We start from the raw sequence: 19,483 nt of genomic DNA, 5'->3' as shown, positions 1-19,483 counted from the left end.
CACCCGAAATAAGAGTGAAACATTGATTTTGTCTGTTTTTGCTGCTATGGCAATGATGTGCGGAATTTCGAAAAGTGTAAAAAAAGGTTAAACCTGACCTATCTCACACGAGCTGTGAAGCTAATTCAGCAAAACGATGAAAAAATTATAAGATGCGGTTGAAAAAAAATACAAGTTTATGGTACAGCTCCACTAAAACATTAGTCCTAGTCTTCATATTCAATTTATCTGTTCATGTGCATCGATCAAAAATATTGTTTGTGAGAAAAATTCACATAAAAAAGCTTATTTTAAATTCTTGAGCAGAGACGGAGATCACGACATCACATGAAATACTCTACAACGATCAAATACCTTCGGTGCAATAATCTTCTTTTACAATTACTGTGAATTGCTTTTGAAAGGGTGACCCGGTGGTTCAAATCCTATTCGGATCGTTCCTTCGTAGTGAGGACTAAATATCAAAATAATAAGCCAAAGTCGATAAATCAAAGAGAAGATGAAGCTTCTGAAGATGGTTATGATTACGCTTACGAAGTTTAAAACAAGCTGTTGGCGCCGGAAATCGTTACATAAGATTTAAATTCTTGAAAACAATTCACTCTTTCAACGCTGAATCTGCAGACCGGGGAAGGTTTTGGGTGGGTTGTGGGCCCCTTACTTCTCTCACAATTCAATTTATTACTGTTAGTATACTTTAAGAAATATTGTTTAGTGATAAAACACGAATGATTGGTTGAAATCAGTTGTTTTAAATCAATAATCTCCATTACATTCAGCGATCATGTCTGATTTACTATACTTTCCTATCACGGACTGATCGTATTCGCATTAATTGCTGATGAACAATTAAAAAGTAAAATGTTCTCACTTTCTCCCAACCGGTATTCTTCTACACTTCGTGTGGAGCTACCAACCAGGTGTACGAGCGTAAATGTATGTTACTGGGAAAGAGATGTCCATCCAACTGGAACTGCCCACAGTTTGCTTACAACGATAAGAAACTATATTCTTCAATCCGATACCGAAGCCATGAGTAGCATATGGGTGCATGCGATGAATTTAGTTTCTTTCTTTCTAATTACGAACAGCCCACGCTGGTTGCACATGGCAGAGGAGGTAATTGAATTAATCGACTCACCGCCGTACTGTAAGCGGGTACTTGCTACTTCCAACGGAAAATACGTCTCACGGGGTGGATGGAAGTCACAAGGAACCGCATGTAGTCCAACACATATTTCACGCTCGTATGAGAGAGCTCCAGATATGTAGTGCCGATGTATAGCGTGTAGCAGCGTGCGCCTCAGCGTCGGTACCGGCCGCATAGAGACAGCGATACTGCAGAATCAGCTGCAATTGCATGAACTGGATGGATCGCATGCTAGATGAATGGATGGTTGGATGGATGGATGGATGGACAGCGAGTTATCCGTTGGGCAGAGATTTCGCTACAAGAGTACAGTTTTCTCCTGCATGGCTGATGGTGTTGCTGGCCACGTTCCGTTTAGAGGTTTTCTTTTTTGCGAAAATGCGACGACCGGCTCCGGTAAGCAAATTGCACGGAATGGAATTTCGCTCTAGCTGCATGATCAAGAGTCTAACGAGTGAAAATGTGCATCGATGTGTGCTTTTGGCCAGTGACGAAAAAGCCCTTCCAGTGCGTGCAAGCGAGATGGAGAATGGAAATCGAAAATCGCATCATGACTCATTTCATAAGGGTATATCACGGCATCGCAAGCAGAGCATTGAGGCGCATTTAAAAGCAGGTGCTAATCATTGTGCTCATCAGTTGCAGTTTGGTTATCAGCAGTGAAACATCCATCCAACATATCAGCAGCGCCAGCGGTGTAGTGTCAGAGAGTTAGTCTGCGTCGACGGGTTCCGAGTGTATTAGTGTGAGTGAAGGTGCGCGACGGACTTTTAAAAGCTAGCAAAGCCAACATGTGCAACCGAACCATCATTGCGGAGCTCCTGCTCGTGGTCGCCCTGGCAACATCCGCCCTTGGTGCTGCAGGAGGCTGCTCGTGGCGTGCCAGCAGCAGCTGGTTCGGAGGAGAGATCTGCATCCTGCAGAAGGTCTACGACGATTGCCAGGAGACAGCGGACTTTACCGAGTGTCTCAAGCAGAAAGCACTGACCTCCATCTCCCGAGCGATCGATCTGGTAATATGAGTTTTCATTGTCTATTTGCAAATTGGTCAGCGTGCGCATTTACGAACCGTAGCAACTCTTTGGCAGGATTCCATCCAACTGGTCGATGGAGTGACTCTTGTCAAGCAGAAGAACGTGTCCGCGAATGAAAAATCGGAAAGCGCCATCCTCGGACTATCCGATGCTCGTTCGATGGAAGGTCTCGGCGAAACGGATAAGGCTCTCGTGCAGAAGATTGACAAGTTCCTCAAGACCCACACCATCAGCTTCGATCTGTCCGAAGCGCGAGGAAGTGGTAACAAGAAGAACGGCAGCCGGTACGTCATCGCTGCCCTCCTGACCGCCATGGGTATTGCTGGACCGATCGGTCTCAAGACGCTCGGAGCCATCGCATTCAAGGCCCTGGTCATCAGCAAGGTCGCTCTAACCATTGCCAGTATCATGGCGCTCAAGAAGATCTTCAAGGCTGACCATCACGAGGAAACCAGCTTCCAGGTGCACACTGGCCATGATAACCGTCGTGCCACCTATTTTGTGCGTCCGGTGCGGGCAAACGACCCTTACCGGTACTACTACGAACAGCCAGCCCACTAAGCTAAAACTCCGTGCCCCGGACTGATGAGATAGACAACACAGAACCATGTTGCATTCTCAACCATTCCAATCCCGAGACGCCAAAATGATAATGTTATGAGTCCTCGAAAGCAAAGCCCTTTTATTCAGCAATCAATTTAAACCAATCAATACCAATGGGTAGGTAGACCCATCCAAATATTGGCAAATGTTTGCCACATGCAGAAATTCGTTTGAAACCTCATGGGACAGATCATCATTATCGAAATACCGTACGATGTGACCTCAACGTTAAATTATTCTCATCGGAATATTTATTTATTTATTGAACGGAAAAGCGGAACATCAGAAGTTGATACGTTTTACAAACCAGGTAGATCGTACAATTTATCATTAAGGAAACAAAGACGTGCAATAAAACCATACAGTGAAATTATGTACTTATTTATTTGTTAGTCACTGGATAATCAAATGAGTGCAGTTAGGTTTGATACGGTGTCAATAATTGACTTGTTTCAGGGTATTTCTCCAAAGTGGAAATCATACTCATCATCTGTTGAGATCTTTACCATACTCATTGGCTTCAAGCTCTCCTACGTAGCAGAAACTTAACAAAGGACACCTGTACAAATGCTTGTGTTCAGGATTGCCTCGGCAAAAACTGAAATGACAGTGACACAGCCGAACAATCTGGTGGCACTGGACCTGCTAACAAATACTGATTTACGTTGGGTAAGTGTACAGATTTGTAGGTGATCGCACCTAGAAAATTATTCAAAACTACACCTACTTCGAATCAAAGCCAGTGTCGAAAAGAGCCAATATGATAAAGTACGAGCTACATATTTGTAAAGATACAGTAGGTGTAGAATTGGAATGAGTATCAATGAGACGAAGACAAAATACCTGCTTGTCGGAGGCTCTGACCGTGATAGATCCCGACTCGGAAGCAGAGTATCAGTTGACGGCGACGATCTCGAGGTGGTAGAGGAGTTCTGCTACCTTGGTACGATCATAACTTCGGACAACAACGCAAGCAGCGAAATCCGAAGGCGCATTGTTTAGGGGAATCGTGCCTACTACGGACTCCACAAACTCCTGCGATCCAGAAGACTCCAACAACACACGAAATGTACGATTTACCGCACCTTGATACGTCCGGTAGTCCTCTACGGGTACGAGTCTTGGACTTTGCTGCCAGAGGACATCAATGCACTCGCCATTTTCGAACGGCGGGTGTTAAGGACTATCTTTGGATGTGTGAGAATGAGAATGAACCACGAGCTAGCTGAGCTGTTTGGCGGTGCTGATATCCTGACGGTAGTCAAAGCCGGAAGGATACGTTGGCTGGAGCACGTGATGAGAATGCCGGACTCATGCCCCACCAAGAAGGTGCTCGTCAGCGACCCGTTCGGCGAGGAGCACAGCGAGCTCGTTTTATAGATGAAGTGGAGTCTAACCTGTCGGAGATCGGATGCAGCCGTGGATGGAGGACTGCAGCCCTAGACCGAGTTTCCTGAAAACTAATTGGAGACCTGGCCATGTCGACACGACATGCTCAATCCTGAGCAGGCCAAGAAGATGAAGAAGACAGTGGGTGTAGCAACAGGTTAAACTATAGCATGAGAAAACTGCACCCTTCCTAAAAGCTGTCGTGAAGGATGGAGTTGGAACTGTATAGAACCTTTGCAGTTCCAGAACTCATATAACATAGGTTAATGGACAAAGGAAGAACTGCCATAAATCCAGCCGCATTCTATGAGCTGCATGGTGCGGTGAGAAAGCCACCTAACGAGAATGTAAGGTCTTGTTAGGTCTGCTCAGGGTTGAGCCTTGATGACATATCCTGGTATCCAATCCGTTTTCAGAACTCAGTCTAGGGTTTCAGTCTTCCATTCACGGCTACATCCGATCTCCGACAGGTTTTTCTCAAACTGATCGACGATCTCACTCTGCTCCTTCTACGCCTCGTGCTGAACGGGTCGCTGACGAGCATCTTTCTGGTGCGGACTATTGATCCAATAACGTTACAACGAAATTAAGGACAGTAAAGGCATGATAAGCCGAGGATGAGGTGTAATGTCTGCGGTGATATATCCGTCAGAAAGGCTTGGTATATAGACATGGATGAAGACGGCACTTGACCGTGAGCTTTTCAATGCTTGCTTTCAAATTAAATAATAACGAAGCTTAGCATATACCATATTTGAAACCGATGTCTAGTCCTCATTGTATTTAGTGTAAATTGGAATTCCAAGACAAATGGACTCCTCTTTTTATATCATACTTGAACATTTGCACCCAAGATTCTGCAATCGTAAAATAAATTTTGAGTCATACGCCTTCTCTCTCTGCGATCGCACTTACTCGGTACGAATTGGCGACTTTCTTTCCAGCACCATAGTGGCATCATCCGGCATGCCGCAAGGAAGCAACCTCGGGCCACTGCTGTTCAACATCTACATCAATAACATCTCAACGATTCTACCAGCTCATAATCATCAATTTTACACTGACGATGCAGCAATGTTTCGTACGGTTCGCTGTCTTGCCGGTCGAGCTATTCTCCAGGATTCACTCATGCTGTTTAATTTCTGGTGCAAACGTAACGCGTTAGTACACTGTGAGGCAAAGTGCAGCATTGTTACGTTCAGTGATCCGTCGATTTATACCTTTAGAGTTGACGACCATACTCTTGCGTTAAGGATCTCGGTGTCCTGCTCGTCTCCAGGCTATCCTTCAAAGACCAGCTCGAACACGTCATCGCCAAGGGTAATCTTCTTGTTGGTTTGGAAATTAATCTAATCTGCGAGCTCCATGACCCATTCTACGTGAAGATGTTGTATTGTTCCCTTGTTCGTTCGGTACTTGGGTACAATAACGTTGTTTGGCGGCCTACTGCCTCTCAGCCTCTCCATTCAGCGAATGTTTTCTCGCTTTACTCTGCATCCTTGCGAATAATCACTCCGACTATCGGACCAGGTGCCTGCTGCTTGAGCTCCAGCCTCTCAAGGAAAGGATGCTGAACGCAAAGCGATTGTTCGTGGCGGGGCTGCCACGAACAATCCACAAAGTAAATAGCCACATTGATTGTGCCGTTGCTAGTCTCGGCTGTCAATCTCTACGCGCCTGTCCGTGTTTTACGGACACTTTTGCTCACTGTGGATGATCGGCTTTCGGATCTTCCGATCCGTTTCTCCGTATGTGCCGTGATTTCAATGATATTTGTGATGCGTTCAAGGATGCGGTATGTCAAACTCAAACAAAATATGTGTGTAAACAATATTAATGTCCTGCGTGCGACGCTGTCAGAGCTGTAATTATATTTCCAACATACTTTTACGCTATATAGTGTTTCTTGTAGTCCGTCGGTCAATAAACCAAAGAGTGAAATTATGAAATGTGGTCATGGTCTGACCGAATAAAAACAAATTATTAAACATGTTAAGAAAGGTATTTATTGCTTTATAAGACTAACTTTGTTATAAAAATGTCAATATTGTGTAATTTTAACCAAATCTTTAGCGTTAAGCCTCGTTAGTTTTTTTTTTTAATTCAATGCTCTCTCTCTCTCTCCTTCCCTCAGTCTCCCTTATTATGACCGAGCGCAAGTTATAATAGAGTTTATTTTAGTAAACGTATGCCCTGTTAAAAGTTGAGCAAAAACACTCGCGTTTAAAATGTTATTCATTTTCAAACGCTACACATACTCTTGCTCTCCGCCCAGCAAGCTTCATGTGATTCTTTGACTCGTAGCGTGCACCTGGGCTTGGTTGTCATGCCGACCCCATACGCGTGATACTCAAGCCCTGTGTCCGCACAGTTGGGACGATTCAAATCTGATTAATGGTTCCGAAAGCATTGGACTTGTTTGACAATTAATATCTTCCGCGACCGCCAAACGACCATCGTACACGATCGCTGGCCAGTCGATCGCATGCCCTCTGTGTGGGATTGCTTGTTTAAGCAGCAGCAGCAGAAGAGGACGAAGCAAAGAACAGTGCGAGAAAAAGGAAACACTGACAACAGCGACAACAGCGACAAACGCTCAAAGCAGACTCTACAAATGTGCTTTATTTGTTTCTACAATTTCAATCAATTACGTATCTTTCCTACACTTTTGCACCACCATTTCGCACGGAACCCATTTGGTGTAGCGTTTTGGATTATTTTTGAAGGTGTGCCTCAAATTCGACAACCTGTTCCCGTGCTCGTGGTTGGATCTATGAGCCAGGCACCAGGCCTTTTTGGAAGCGAGTTTTTGACTAATGTGAAAAGCTGCGAAATGACTATCCGTGTGTCTAGTGAAGGTCATCGTAATCTTTTCTCACGCCTACCACACCGGTGCGGCGGTCTGGGTTGAGTTCGGCATGAAGAGGAAAATACAGCGCTTGGCGCACACTCACACACATCGTCTAATCCTTTCTAAATCCAGTAGCCCTTTATTGATGAATAACTTGGTGTGTTTAGTGGAAAAAAATGGTGGCATTTGGCCGCGCTACCGGATCTCAGATAAATGTTGACGTAGAAGAAGACAAACAACAAGACACGCACAGAAAAAAAAAGATGCAATGATAAAGCCTAACTTGGGTGAAGCCGAATGATGTGACTACAACGCCACCAAAGTGCAGAGCTGCTTCCGAGGCAGTTTTTATTGTTTCGGGTTGTATGCTCAATTCGAATGTTTATTTGGTGAAAAATTGAAATTTTATGCCAAGTCGCGCCGAACCAAGCTTCTGTGTATGGTCGCGGTCAAACCCATACAACATCAAATCCTGCCATCATTCATCTTCAGCCGCTTCATTCATAACGCTGGAGGTACCGGGGTTGGACTAGGCTTAGAAAGTTTTTTTTTTTGTTGGTTACCTCTTCTTGCCTAATCTTGCGAGACATTGGAGAGACGAATCGGTGGTACAAGTGGGATCAAGCCGAAAAAAAAAACACCCAACGCGTTAATGATTAATAAAGGTGCTAAAAGAGACAATCGAATATCATTAACAAATGAGCATCTTATCTACAAGCAGCCGATGCCTCTTAAGGCTTTCATCGTGTTTCGGTGTGCCGGTAAGTGGCGTTGGGCAAGTACTCCGACCCAACCGAACCGTACCGGTGCGCTAGACCAGCGGGGAAACACTTTAAAGTTTTCGAGCAGCCCGGAGATGCGATGATCGATAGCCGTGTGGCACACTTGGAATTATTGAGGATCAAAACTTGCCTGGTGGGCTGGTAGAGCTAAATGTTTCATATAAACACCGAATCGGGTGCTTTTTAGAGGCTTACACAGCTTCCAAAATAAACACACACACACAAAAAAAAACATCTTCCAGACGTGTTCTCCCACGCACGGGTTTTCCATAAGGCGGTGTAATGTCGAGTTAGATTATCTATTCTGTGGTGGTTGAAAATGTCTTAAAGTCGTGTAGAATGCATGATCTCGCTTTCCTTACTAAGGAGAACATACATCAGCGAGCACAGGTTAACGCTCTCTAGCTGCTCTGAGTCTGACGGTCGAACAGTCGAAACACACAGTTCTCATCCCGCGCAAGCCGTGGATCAGTTTTTACCATCAGCTTATATGACTAACGTTCCCGATCGACACATACTGAGAGCTTCAGCAACGACTGTCACCGGCTTCAAAGCTACCGCCCTGACATTAGCGCTTGCAGCCTACTCACAATAATGGAGTAATTCCGCGATAGGACAAAGCATACAGGTAGCTGGGTGTGTGTGTTTTTTCGCATACAGATTCCGGTGGTAGGAGAATGCCCGTGGATGCAGAAGAACTATAACAGCTAACGATAAACATGGCCAGATAACATCGGAAACAAAATTGATTGTAGCACACCGAAGCTACCGGATCGCTTCGTTGGGGAGCGAGCTTCAACCATTCGTTGAAAGATCGCCCAACGATCGGTGGTCCGACTGCCAGAAAGATGTGAATTTATTATTCCCCATTTGCGTCTAGCGACTTTAAGTACGAATGTAGATCGTTGGATGCAAAAAAAACCCCCAAACAACAACTGGTAGGTAGGTACAATGGCGAGAGCCAGTACGCTTTGGTATTATGATTTTCCTTTTGCACTGACATTCGAGTTTTTATCGAGTGAGACTGATACGAAACTTTGGATTAAATAAAACCCGCTTATCGACGCGATAATCGCCATGCTCGTCGTAATCGTTGAGTCGCGGCATGTACTTGATGTAGTTAATGATTGTAGAATGAATGTGTAAAAGCTGCGAAACGTACTAACATAGTTGAAGTGATGACTATTGATCCTGTTTTGTTTTACTTCTGCGGCGATGTTTTTATGCAATGCCTAGCACAAGCACATCCATCGTCTTTGAGCCGCTTCCAACTTTGTACCTTTACAGGACTGTTTGACTGTTCGAAGCTTAAAGCGTACTTTTCCTAATGGAAAGAAGTTCGGTTCGGTTGAACTGCCGCACGAAACTCTCATTAAAGCGAGATTTATTTTTTCACTTTAAAATGCATTCTGACACATATTCTTCCTTACCCCGATTCTGGCTCATTGAGAAAAGGTAAACATAACAGATAGACGGTATCGAATGGATGATAACATACACGGCCTCATGCCTCCTTGTTACGTTTCTCTATTGCCGCCTGATCCTACCTGTACCATCCAGCTCTTGCGACTTTTATCCTTTCTTCATTCTTTTTCCTTCCTTAATACTCACACACACACACACACACACACACACACTCTCAAACCATCTCACACATCCACACATCTCCACATGCACATGAGTTCGTCATCACCTCGACCAGACAGCAGTGTGATATGTCACAGTCGTCTGGCATATTATTTCAAGGGTTGAAATTAACGAAGGGGAAAAAACAACAACAACGAAACCCAGAGTTGAAAGGCATTAAATATTCACTCTCTTACCAAATTGCTAAATACCCGCTCGGAACGCATCCGTTTCCGGTCTATCACAAACATTGGAGATCTGAGGTGAATGTGAGGATTCTTGCACCGCACACGGCAGCATCTTCACCTTTGTCGCTAGGGCCAGGGGATGGTTTCCAAAAATCTCATTCAAATGCATCCTGCTAAAAACGCTGTCAAAACGTATGTGTGGGGAAGAGCATGAATATTTGATGAATTTAAATACGTCGCCCAAGAGACTTTTTCAATGGCAACATTTTTCGCTTGCCTTCTCCTTATTTCCCAACTGTCCCCATAAACCGGCGAAGCGGCTGGTGTGACGTGTTGCCGGGACTATACAGCCGAAAAAATGATCACCCTCATCGACAGCAGCGTTTAGTCGCCCGTTGCCGTATCCTTCCCAATCATAGACCGGGATTTTCCATCGTTATCATTACCCATTGCCGAAATGTGTGATAGTCATTAAAAATGAAGCCAAAATAAAGAATACAATGACTGCCTGCCGTACCCCGTATGTGGTTTTGCGTAATGTTGCCAAACAAACGCTGCCAGCATGAATTTTAGCATGAGTCGAAAGTCACAGTGTGCATTTGTTTGAATTTTTGTCATCGGCGAGAATTCCTTTGCATGGGTTGTTTGTGAAAAAGGAGCTCAATGAGCATTATGAAGTATTCTCAATCTCAACAATTGCTAAAAAAGCAAACTTTTTTCAACACTTTAAAGTTTCACAAGCAAGAGAGTCTAGTCTAGAACGATGTAAACGAAATGGTTCGATAGTTCTGGTTAGTTTTTAAAAATAAATCTTGATAAACATAGACGACAAAATATGCTGACGTCTTCCAGATCCCAAACATAATTAAAGATTTTCAATTGACTCGATTTGAAAAAGGAGTTTTTCCAACGCATCCTGACACGCTAGGACCTGGGGTAGATTATAGCCGAATTGCAAAGAGAAATATTGGAGCATATCGCTTAGATGAGTAACCCAAAATGAGATCTTCTTGCATCAATATTTTCATAAATTATAATTGCGCATAGTTTTTTCACACACATAAAAATTGATACTTCCATCCAACAACCCACCAAATATTTAAATTCATGCTACCTTTAAATACAAAAACATTTTACGCTTTGTTTTGCGCACAAATTGCTTCCTTGTGTTAAATACTTTTCCTCGGTTCCGCTTTTATGCAACCTAACCTTTGTTGTTTCTCATCATTTTCTTACTGTTTCGTTGATTTTGAATAGCTCCCATTCGCATTATGCATCCTTCATTTGATATATGCAGGACATGGTCGTGCAAATCGTTTCGATAATCGTTGTGAGCTGTCGGTTTGCAACTCCCGTGCAGAGAAAGAGACAGAGCGCTCTCGCAAACAGATGGCACACAGCGGACCAGTGAAACAATCCGCCGAACCCGCGCGAGAGTGTTCCGCGTGTGTTTCATACTGAGCGCGGCGACCACGAACGGTATACGATTTATTTTTCGAATATGAATATATGAATCTTGTACTTATTAATTTACGCCATTCATCAACGACGGCTAGCTCCATGCATTTAATTTGTCATAAAAGCTGTTTCAAGAAGTCAGCAGACACGCTGCGCTTGCGAACCCCCCTTACCCGTACCTGCCTTGGAGTATTTGTGCATCAGCTCGAAAACCTTGGAGCAGAAATCTCTTCGCATGCAATAGTTCTGTATGAATACGTTGGCGAATATCGTCCCAACGCAGGACCACATGATGATAGCGTGTTGTGAGGCGCTGGAGTTGATTGATTGTTTGAAGTTAAACTCTGGTTCTGTTTCCTCAATGGGTATTTGTTTTTAAGGAACTGGCGATGCATAACGTTGTTCTTGTAGGTGTGCGTGTGTGTGTGTGTTTTTTGTAGATTTAAAAAAATCGTTCAACAACGCAGGTCCAAAGCTTCAACATTTTTGAGCTACAAATTGCAAGACCGTCCCCAATTGATTGGAGTTACAATTATTTCTCATGTTTTACCATTACTGGATGAATTGTACATTCATTGGACGTCGTAGAGTATGTTCGCGCAAAACAAATCAGTCTACGACGCAAGGACGCGAACGTGTGTAACACTTCATGCATTTAAATGGTAAAGACTTGCTGTTAGTAATGGGCTGCGTACTCTCTTATTCAGAAGACATTTTCAATATGTTACAAAGTATCCGTTACCATACAACGTTACCATAACACTTCTGAATTCCGTTGACAGTGACAGTTGAGTATTTAGAATTGAGATGGCCTGTGGCGGGGATTTCTCCGAGAATGGTTCTAATAAACCATGCCTCTTAGACTACGACATCTCTTGGTAATGATAATTGGACATTTGGCAGGTATTGAGCCCTGTGGCAGAGGACTGCATGATTACAAAGTCTGTTGGTTCTCGTCGAAGTATTAATAAACAACGACATATTTTAATCGGAGAGTGGTTTTTATCTCTTGGTAGACGATTTCTCAATATAGACGAAGTTCTTAAACGTGAGCCTTTTAGACTGTCTAAGAGACTCTTCTCTTAGTAAGACGAGCACACTTGGACAACTAGTCCGGCGAGCATGTATTTCTGGAATATAGGGAGCCATGAGTGACGCTAGACAACAAGGCTCTTAGGTGCTGCTAACTGTACCCAATGTGGAGCCTATCGCTGTCCTAAATCCTAGGTCAGACATCGAATTACCCATTGTTTATGAAAATGAAGCTAAAAAATCTTTTCACAATCAAGTTGAACAAGCACAAAAATCTTCACAAAAAACAATAACGACAGAAGGCTACAATCGTTTTGCGGTTGCTGGAGAATATTTGTCTCCTTTCCTGTAACATATCATTAGCGATATGTGCCGCGAAACGTACAGTAGATGCAACAATCACTAACCTGGCAAATCGTTGCTTGTCGTTCTGTATAGATTGAAACGTCGCACAGAAAGATTGTACAGTAATTTGCCAAAGTGATTGCCTTCCTGCCAACTTCCCCTTAACCGGCCTCACAAAAGGTAGACAATGATACATTTCACTTCACTTCACGATGAGTGGATTGTGTGGTATGACTTTTGGCCGATATTGAAGCTACACGGGAGGCACAAGAAACTGTACGATTTTCTTCATTTCAACCAATTTCAACTACATTAGCGGTATATAATTGAGTTACAAAGCCAGTGTTCTCCCTCGAGACGCTTTTTTTTTTCTGCAACCGAAACCATCAGCGAATAAAGAGATAAACTCAAAGATTAGCATGCTTTTTACGTTCTCGCATGAATGGTCAATGCAGGCGCCTTCTGAAGCACCGCCAAAGTTGAACGACTTACCCGGTGGGATAAAAACAATCTTCTTCCCAAATTGATCGCCCGAGAAGATGATCGACCGGCGGATGACGATGAGTATCAATCTTCCGTACCCATCGTCAGGGGACCGACGATCATCGGTTATGCTCACGTGTTGCAGTCCAGGCAACTTTGTAGCCAACAGAATTGAAATGACAATAATAAAGATAATAAAAAAACACCGAGCATAATAAAGTCGTCGTCGACTGTACAGATTAATAAGGTGAGGATTGAAGCTATTGCTTTTAAAACTTTAATTTCCAAGGATTTGCTATATCAAAATAAAAAAAAAGAATTTTAATTAAGAATATTTGGAAGAGAACTTGATTTAAGAAAAACTTACACTTCATTGTCGTAGCCACAATTAGTGGATATTCAATTCAGAAAAAAATATTACATTCAGAAAATGTGAGGTTACAGAATCGTTTAGTTATTTATTCATAAAAACAATATTCCTTGTATATCGAATTGAAGACTGAGATTCAATTGTTCAAATGTCCTTTCCATACAGAAGATAAACCGTGTTTGTGTTATCATACTAATACCGTTGCTCATACGAAGAAATTGTGTCACGGTAGTGTTCGGGAAACTCCGATAGGGTGGGTTCAAACAGAATAGCCGCCACGTGCTGTATTACCACACGGTAACCACACGTGAGCTTGGATTGTTTCTTGCCGCAGTTTATCGCCCCTTATTTGCATACTATTCCTTCGTTTTCTTTTTCACTTTCGGAGCGGTATGACTTCGAAAGCCATTTAACGACTGTATATGCATTAACGGCAACCAGTAAAGCAGGTGAGAAGGGTTAGACATACTTAATGAAATGTATCCTCACATACACATTCCTTGCAACTCTCGCCTCCTTTACGGAATAATCGGCATTTTCGTCCTTGATGTGTGAAGAAGTATAGATTTAGAAAAGCTAGAATCGTATAAACGAAATTTTTATGATTTTAAATAGCATAACAACTTATTAACGATACTACTAAGAATCAGAAAAATGAGCCTTTTAGCACTGACAAACATCTTCAATGTTTAAATTTTATACATTTGGCTTCTCAAAAAAGGGGTTTGGGTATGTGAGCTTTCTACATTGCACGTTTAGGCAAATTCTTTATTCAAACGTGAACATGGTGGGGATCCATCAACGGCCCTGATATATGAACACGCTTAATCCACACATAAGAACGAACCTCTCTAGAAAGTAATCATCATTTACATATCACAAATACGTTCTATTCCAACCTAGCTTTTTTATGTTCTTCTCAAGTAAATTGTATGCAAATGTGATGATATGTACGACTAAGCTTATAAGGTACGTGTGAACGATTTGCTGTGTCCAACCCCAATTCTAAGGTGCTAGCAATGTCCTGTTGGTCAAAGGTTTCAATACAATGGGTCATAGGTTACAGCCAAAAAAGAGCATAGCACTTTCATGCCATCTTTTACTATTTTTACCTATGAGTATTTGTTACATGACCTACAGTATGGCCGAGATAAAGAAAATCACTGGATGGAAATGCCTTATTCATTTCTATGTATGTAACATGGTGACAGCTGTTACATTAAAATATAAATACAAATAAAAAACGAAAGAAATAGTTCTTTTATTTACAAAATTATTATTCACCATTAACGTTTTTGTGAGTTTTATTGTGAGGACTTTTATTTTGAATTTCTTTTCATCTTAAGAATGCTTATGAAATGAACTCCCACTTTTCACACTACTGTTGTACAGAAGTAGGAACATTTATATGAAAACATATTTTGCGTAAAATGTTATCTTTAATCTTGCTTTATTTTTCTTCTAAAAACTCTTCGGCTCCCGAATTTTATCATCTATCGAAAATCCTCAGCCGTAAGTGTAAATCGAATTTTCATCTTCGATATTGAAAACTGATTGAAATTTATGTATTCAGGACTGCTAATTCCTGCGAATCACGGAAGAGCATTTCGTGTCGAATTCCGTTAAATGCTCTTTAACGACCTCCGTTTGACTGGTTGTATTTTTTTTTTTCGGCCGATAAAACCTGCGGGACTGCATGACGGCGAAATCCAAAGTAAACAAACTAAGAATGCAAGCCAAAAAAAATACTCCAGTTCACTGTCGTCGTCCTAAAGCTTGGCACGTTCAGCGATATTTGGCATCGTGCAAATCAACCGTTTAAATCAATAAGGATGAGCTTTTTCAGGTGGTTTCCGGCAGTCTTCAGGCTTTATGCTTCTATGTCTCATATCCTTTCATGGGCGAACCTAAGTACACTCCTTGTTGACAAACAATGGGCAAGCTCAGATCATACCGGAACATTTATTCATCTTTGGTTTAAGAACTCTGTGTTTTATTACATGCTTTGAAAATCCAACGAAAAATTATTATTGAGTAAAATATATGTTTACGTTGCATTCAAATAAATGTAGAATATTCAATAATATAGTTGATAATTATATTTTTAAATGAGTAATTATCGTTTTACAAAGTACAAATACTTCACTGAAAATTGATATACTTCAGACATTACCTTCAAAACTACATCGCAAATCTATACCAAATAACAATGATCAATCCTTGATTCGTTACACATTGTCATTGATGAGTGAAGCTTGCATCTGTTCTTGAATGTTGACTTGACATAAGGATTTCTTAACTCTTTTTGTTATTATTTGCGCCCACTTGAATATCACAGTACCAGCCCTTCAATAAGCATTTGCGACCGTAGATCAATTCATATTGCATTACATGTTCTTGTAGTTACCGCCGAGCCTACAGCCACAGAAGTTCATTCGTAAAGACATCGTAAATTGTTCTGTGGAACATTTGTTTTTGCCACTCATGAACATCCCAGCAGTCAGACCGATATTTATATTCTCCCCATTAACACATTCGTTCTAATCTATTTTTCCCTTTACGCTGGTTGATAAAGAACAGAGCCTGTGTTTAAACGACATAAATTCAAACCCCCGTGTACGCAAATTTACATACGCGATGCTCTGAGTACGCCTGAGACGAGTCTTTTTTTTTTTTTTTTTGTTGGACCGTTTGTTCTACGCGGGTACCTTTTCACCAAGAGGGACTTTTTTTTTCTTTCCACATTCATACACTTCACGTTCCTCGCGAACGCATGCAGTGGATTTTTTTTGCCACGGTCTCCTAACAAGGGTATCCACACACAACGACTGGTGCGGTGTGTGAAACCGAACGCACTTGGCCCAACATACCCAGACTTGCACACACTGCTTAATTTCATCCCCGCGATTGCTGCCATGCACCCTGGGTCCCGGACAACCCGGCTAACAATGTTTTAAGGAAAACCCGCGTGTCCTTGCGTTGATGAACGGCTGCGTATTAGTTGTGACGCATGCTGCTCCTGGGTTTCCGCTCCTGCCTGCACCAATGCTAGGACTCCTTCCCAAAAGCGTTCGTACAGTGGGTTTTGTTTTCTCTGCATTAGCGCTATAAAAGAAATCGATACCGATATTTTAAGGCACCCACACGGTTGAGCGCCGTCCGTCCGGGGAAGGTTTCCAACGCTTTTTTTTTTCTGCCACATCATACTCATACGCGACGATTGTACTGTCATGGAACGGCAAAAAAAAACCTCCATCTAATGCCGACAGTAAGAGCGACAGCCAGAGAAAGGAACTTGAATAAAGACGTAACAAGCATACACAAGTTACCCGAGAGAAGTTTCCTAATTTATGAAAAACTTCAGCGCCTATACACAAGAAGAAAATATTGTCTTCCTTTCGCGAACAATATTCACCTAACCCGATTGCTGTTTGTTTAATGGAAAATGAAAGCATCATCAACGCTTCCGTACGATTGTTGTCCTAGAATTTTGAAAATCATGCAAACACTTAAACACACAGACGCCAGAGGTCCTTCGATGAGGTAATATATCTCAAAGATCACAATCTGCCCTCGTCCTCCTGCACATCTCTGTACATCTCTGTAGAATCTGTGGAACTGTCCTAAAACACACGCAAATTTACTTATTTCCCATTCATATCTTGTGTGTCATGTGTGTCCTTAGAGGTTGGTTATAAAGTACCGCGAACGTCTGAAAGATGATTTAAAATATTCAAGATAAAGTCATAAAAGAACGAACGCTGCAACGTGACTCGATAAGCGAAATTTGTATTACAAGCAACAAAGAACTCCAAGTTTGATCAGATGAATACGTGCAAATGTTCTTGTCCAACGTTTACATTGTTAACCGAAAAACATGCGTATGAAAATGCAGCCAAGACATCAACCATTAATCGCGCGTTTGGGAAAATACTGCCATCTGTAGATTTTATAGTGAACTACCCAAGGATAACGACCAGCAGCAAGCGTGCTGGAAGTGTAGCTGTTGAAAAGGGGAATAAGATTTTATTTTTCCTTTCGTGTATGATAACCGTATTATTAGTAACCGTACAATTTTCTATTTTGTTCAATAAATCACAACTACTCCTCAAACTTACACTGAACGTTATACGACAATTAGGATTCAGCTGTAGGTTATGCGTTTCCTTCTTTTTGTCAAATTAAACTCCTTTTTTTCGATTCAAACAACTCGGCAAGAATTCTCTTCACTTTTAAAACTGTGTAGCATATATCTGCATGTACTTATTCTGATTATATGCATATTTAAATCACGAACAGGCACCATTCACCATCGTTACCCGAGGACGCAAAGATGCATAAAAAATTGCAGACAAATAATCTCATAGCCAACGCGAGAGAACAGCTTTATTTTTTTTTATTTCGCCCCCAATCTAGCTAGAGCCGAAACCGAATGATGTACTGCAAGATAATGCCACAGCCGTAGAAGATGAGATGAAAATCTTCCACAACGGCGGGTTTTGACTCGGTAAACATTAGTAAAAATTGTAACTGATTAAATTAAAGCGAGTATGGAAACCGAAGCGAAAATAAAAGGAAAATAATGCTTGGTCGAATGCATTTTGTAAAGTATTTCGTCTGCTTTACCTTTCTCTTCCTAAACACTGACGCTGACCATGGTGGTGCCGGTGAAAATGATCTTCAGGTACATTATAATGATTGTTGCGTTTTTATCATTTGGCTTCGCTCTTTGAGCTGGGATGTTGGTTTTCTTTTTCTTTCTATTAAAAAAGGGTTGGCGCCAAAAGCGCTTGAGTGCACATTGCATTATTTTTGCAATCGTTCGCACACAATCGTTCTGGTGAAAAAGTTATAAAAATGTACCATACCGTTAACGCTAGAATGATGTTTAGTCTAATAAAGCTACTTTATTCCAAGCAAAATGCTTTATAATCTCATCGTAGTTATAGTTCAATGTTTACTGGCCTGGCCGAGTTAGCTATGGAAGATTGGTTTAGTTTAAAATAGATTAAACCGTACAGTTTTGAAAGCAAACAATCCGTACCTTTGTGTCATTGTAACGATTCAAAGGATCATTCATTTAATTTGGCTAAGTTTCTTTACAGCTGCAGTTGAAACTACTCACACACGTACATGATTCTGCATGCACTGCCAAATACCCTGGACCAATGATGAATATCGTTTCGGCATAATAATGGGGTGGAGTTTGAGTGAAGCCTTATGCAAACTTCAGTACCATACATTGTTCTTAGGCCGCATGGGAACAGAGTGGAAACGGAACGGCCATGCATGTGTGAGGGTTGCAAATGCATGTAGGGTGCTGTGATTCAACCATTCTACGAAATAGCCTCCCACTTCTGTTTGCTGAAACTGAAAAGGATATCACAGCGAGGACGTGGGATGTGGCCAGTATCAACAACAGTGATAGAATAACGTTGGTTTATTCGATACAACGATTATGGCTGAACATTTTTAAAATGGACGTGTGTGAAACTAAGCTTCCGATATATCATGTTCAAAATTTACGGAATATTTAAAAAAATCTTTTTTGATTCATTAAGATAGCTCATGTCGTATTGCTAAACAACTTTTTCTTCTTCTTTTTGGCTTAACGACCTCTAAGGACACGCCGGTTATCGAATGGCTTACTAGACTGACTCTCCGATACCACGGTCCGGATGGGATTTGAACCCCGGTCCTGCCGTTTGAAGACCGGCGCCGTTGTCGCCAAACCACCGAGCCGCCCAAGTAGACAACTTATAAGTAACAAATATAGTTTGCTGATAATTTGATAGTTGTAGAATAAAAATCCATCCAACAAACAATTGATTCATATTTTGTTCATAGATTAAACCTCTTAAAGGTCGTTAAGTGAAGAGAAATAAGAAGAAGTTTATTCAACTAGGAGGGTCGGTCTGGCTGTATTGTTCGTTACAGTTTTGAATTGTAATCTAAAATTTTATTTAAAACCTGCAGTTGAAAATTGATCAACACCATGTGTACAAAAATTGATGTCTCCAATATTTATGTAAAAAAAAAACCAATCTTGTTGAATACTAGGAAATGCAAATGACAGGATGCGACTGACCAACTTGACCATTAATACAGAAACCCCCAATACATGGGCCAATCAGCAAAAATAGTTAATGAATCATCCAAAATAGTTACGAAA

The 19,483-nt window shown here is 41.7% G+C and overlaps 1 protein-coding gene across 1 annotated transcript; it reads left to right on the top strand.

Moving 5' to 3' along the window:
* The first annotated feature begins 1,800 nt into the window (after nucleotides 1-1,800).
* LOC126558908 (uncharacterized) lies at nucleotides 1,801-2,746 on the top strand. Its single transcript, XM_050214994.1, has 2 exons — nucleotides 1,801-2,163; nucleotides 2,239-2,746. The coding sequence occupies exons 1-2, from the start codon at nucleotides 1,942-1,944 to the stop codon at nucleotides 2,743-2,745; spliced, it is 729 nt and encodes a 242-aa protein (XP_050070951.1). The 5' UTR covers nucleotides 1,801-1,941; the 3' UTR covers nucleotide 2,746.
* The last annotated feature ends 16,737 nt before the right edge of the window (nucleotides 2,747-19,483 follow it).

The sequence above is a fragment of the Anopheles maculipalpis genome, chromosome 2RL (genome assembly GCF_943734695.1).
Source record: "Anopheles maculipalpis chromosome 2RL, idAnoMacuDA_375_x, whole genome shotgun sequence".
NCBI classification, from domain to species: domain Eukaryota; kingdom Metazoa; phylum Arthropoda; class Insecta; order Diptera; family Culicidae; genus Anopheles; species Anopheles maculipalpis.
Note: the sequence above shows the minus strand (reverse complement) of the source record. Positions and strands in the feature narration are given on the sequence as shown.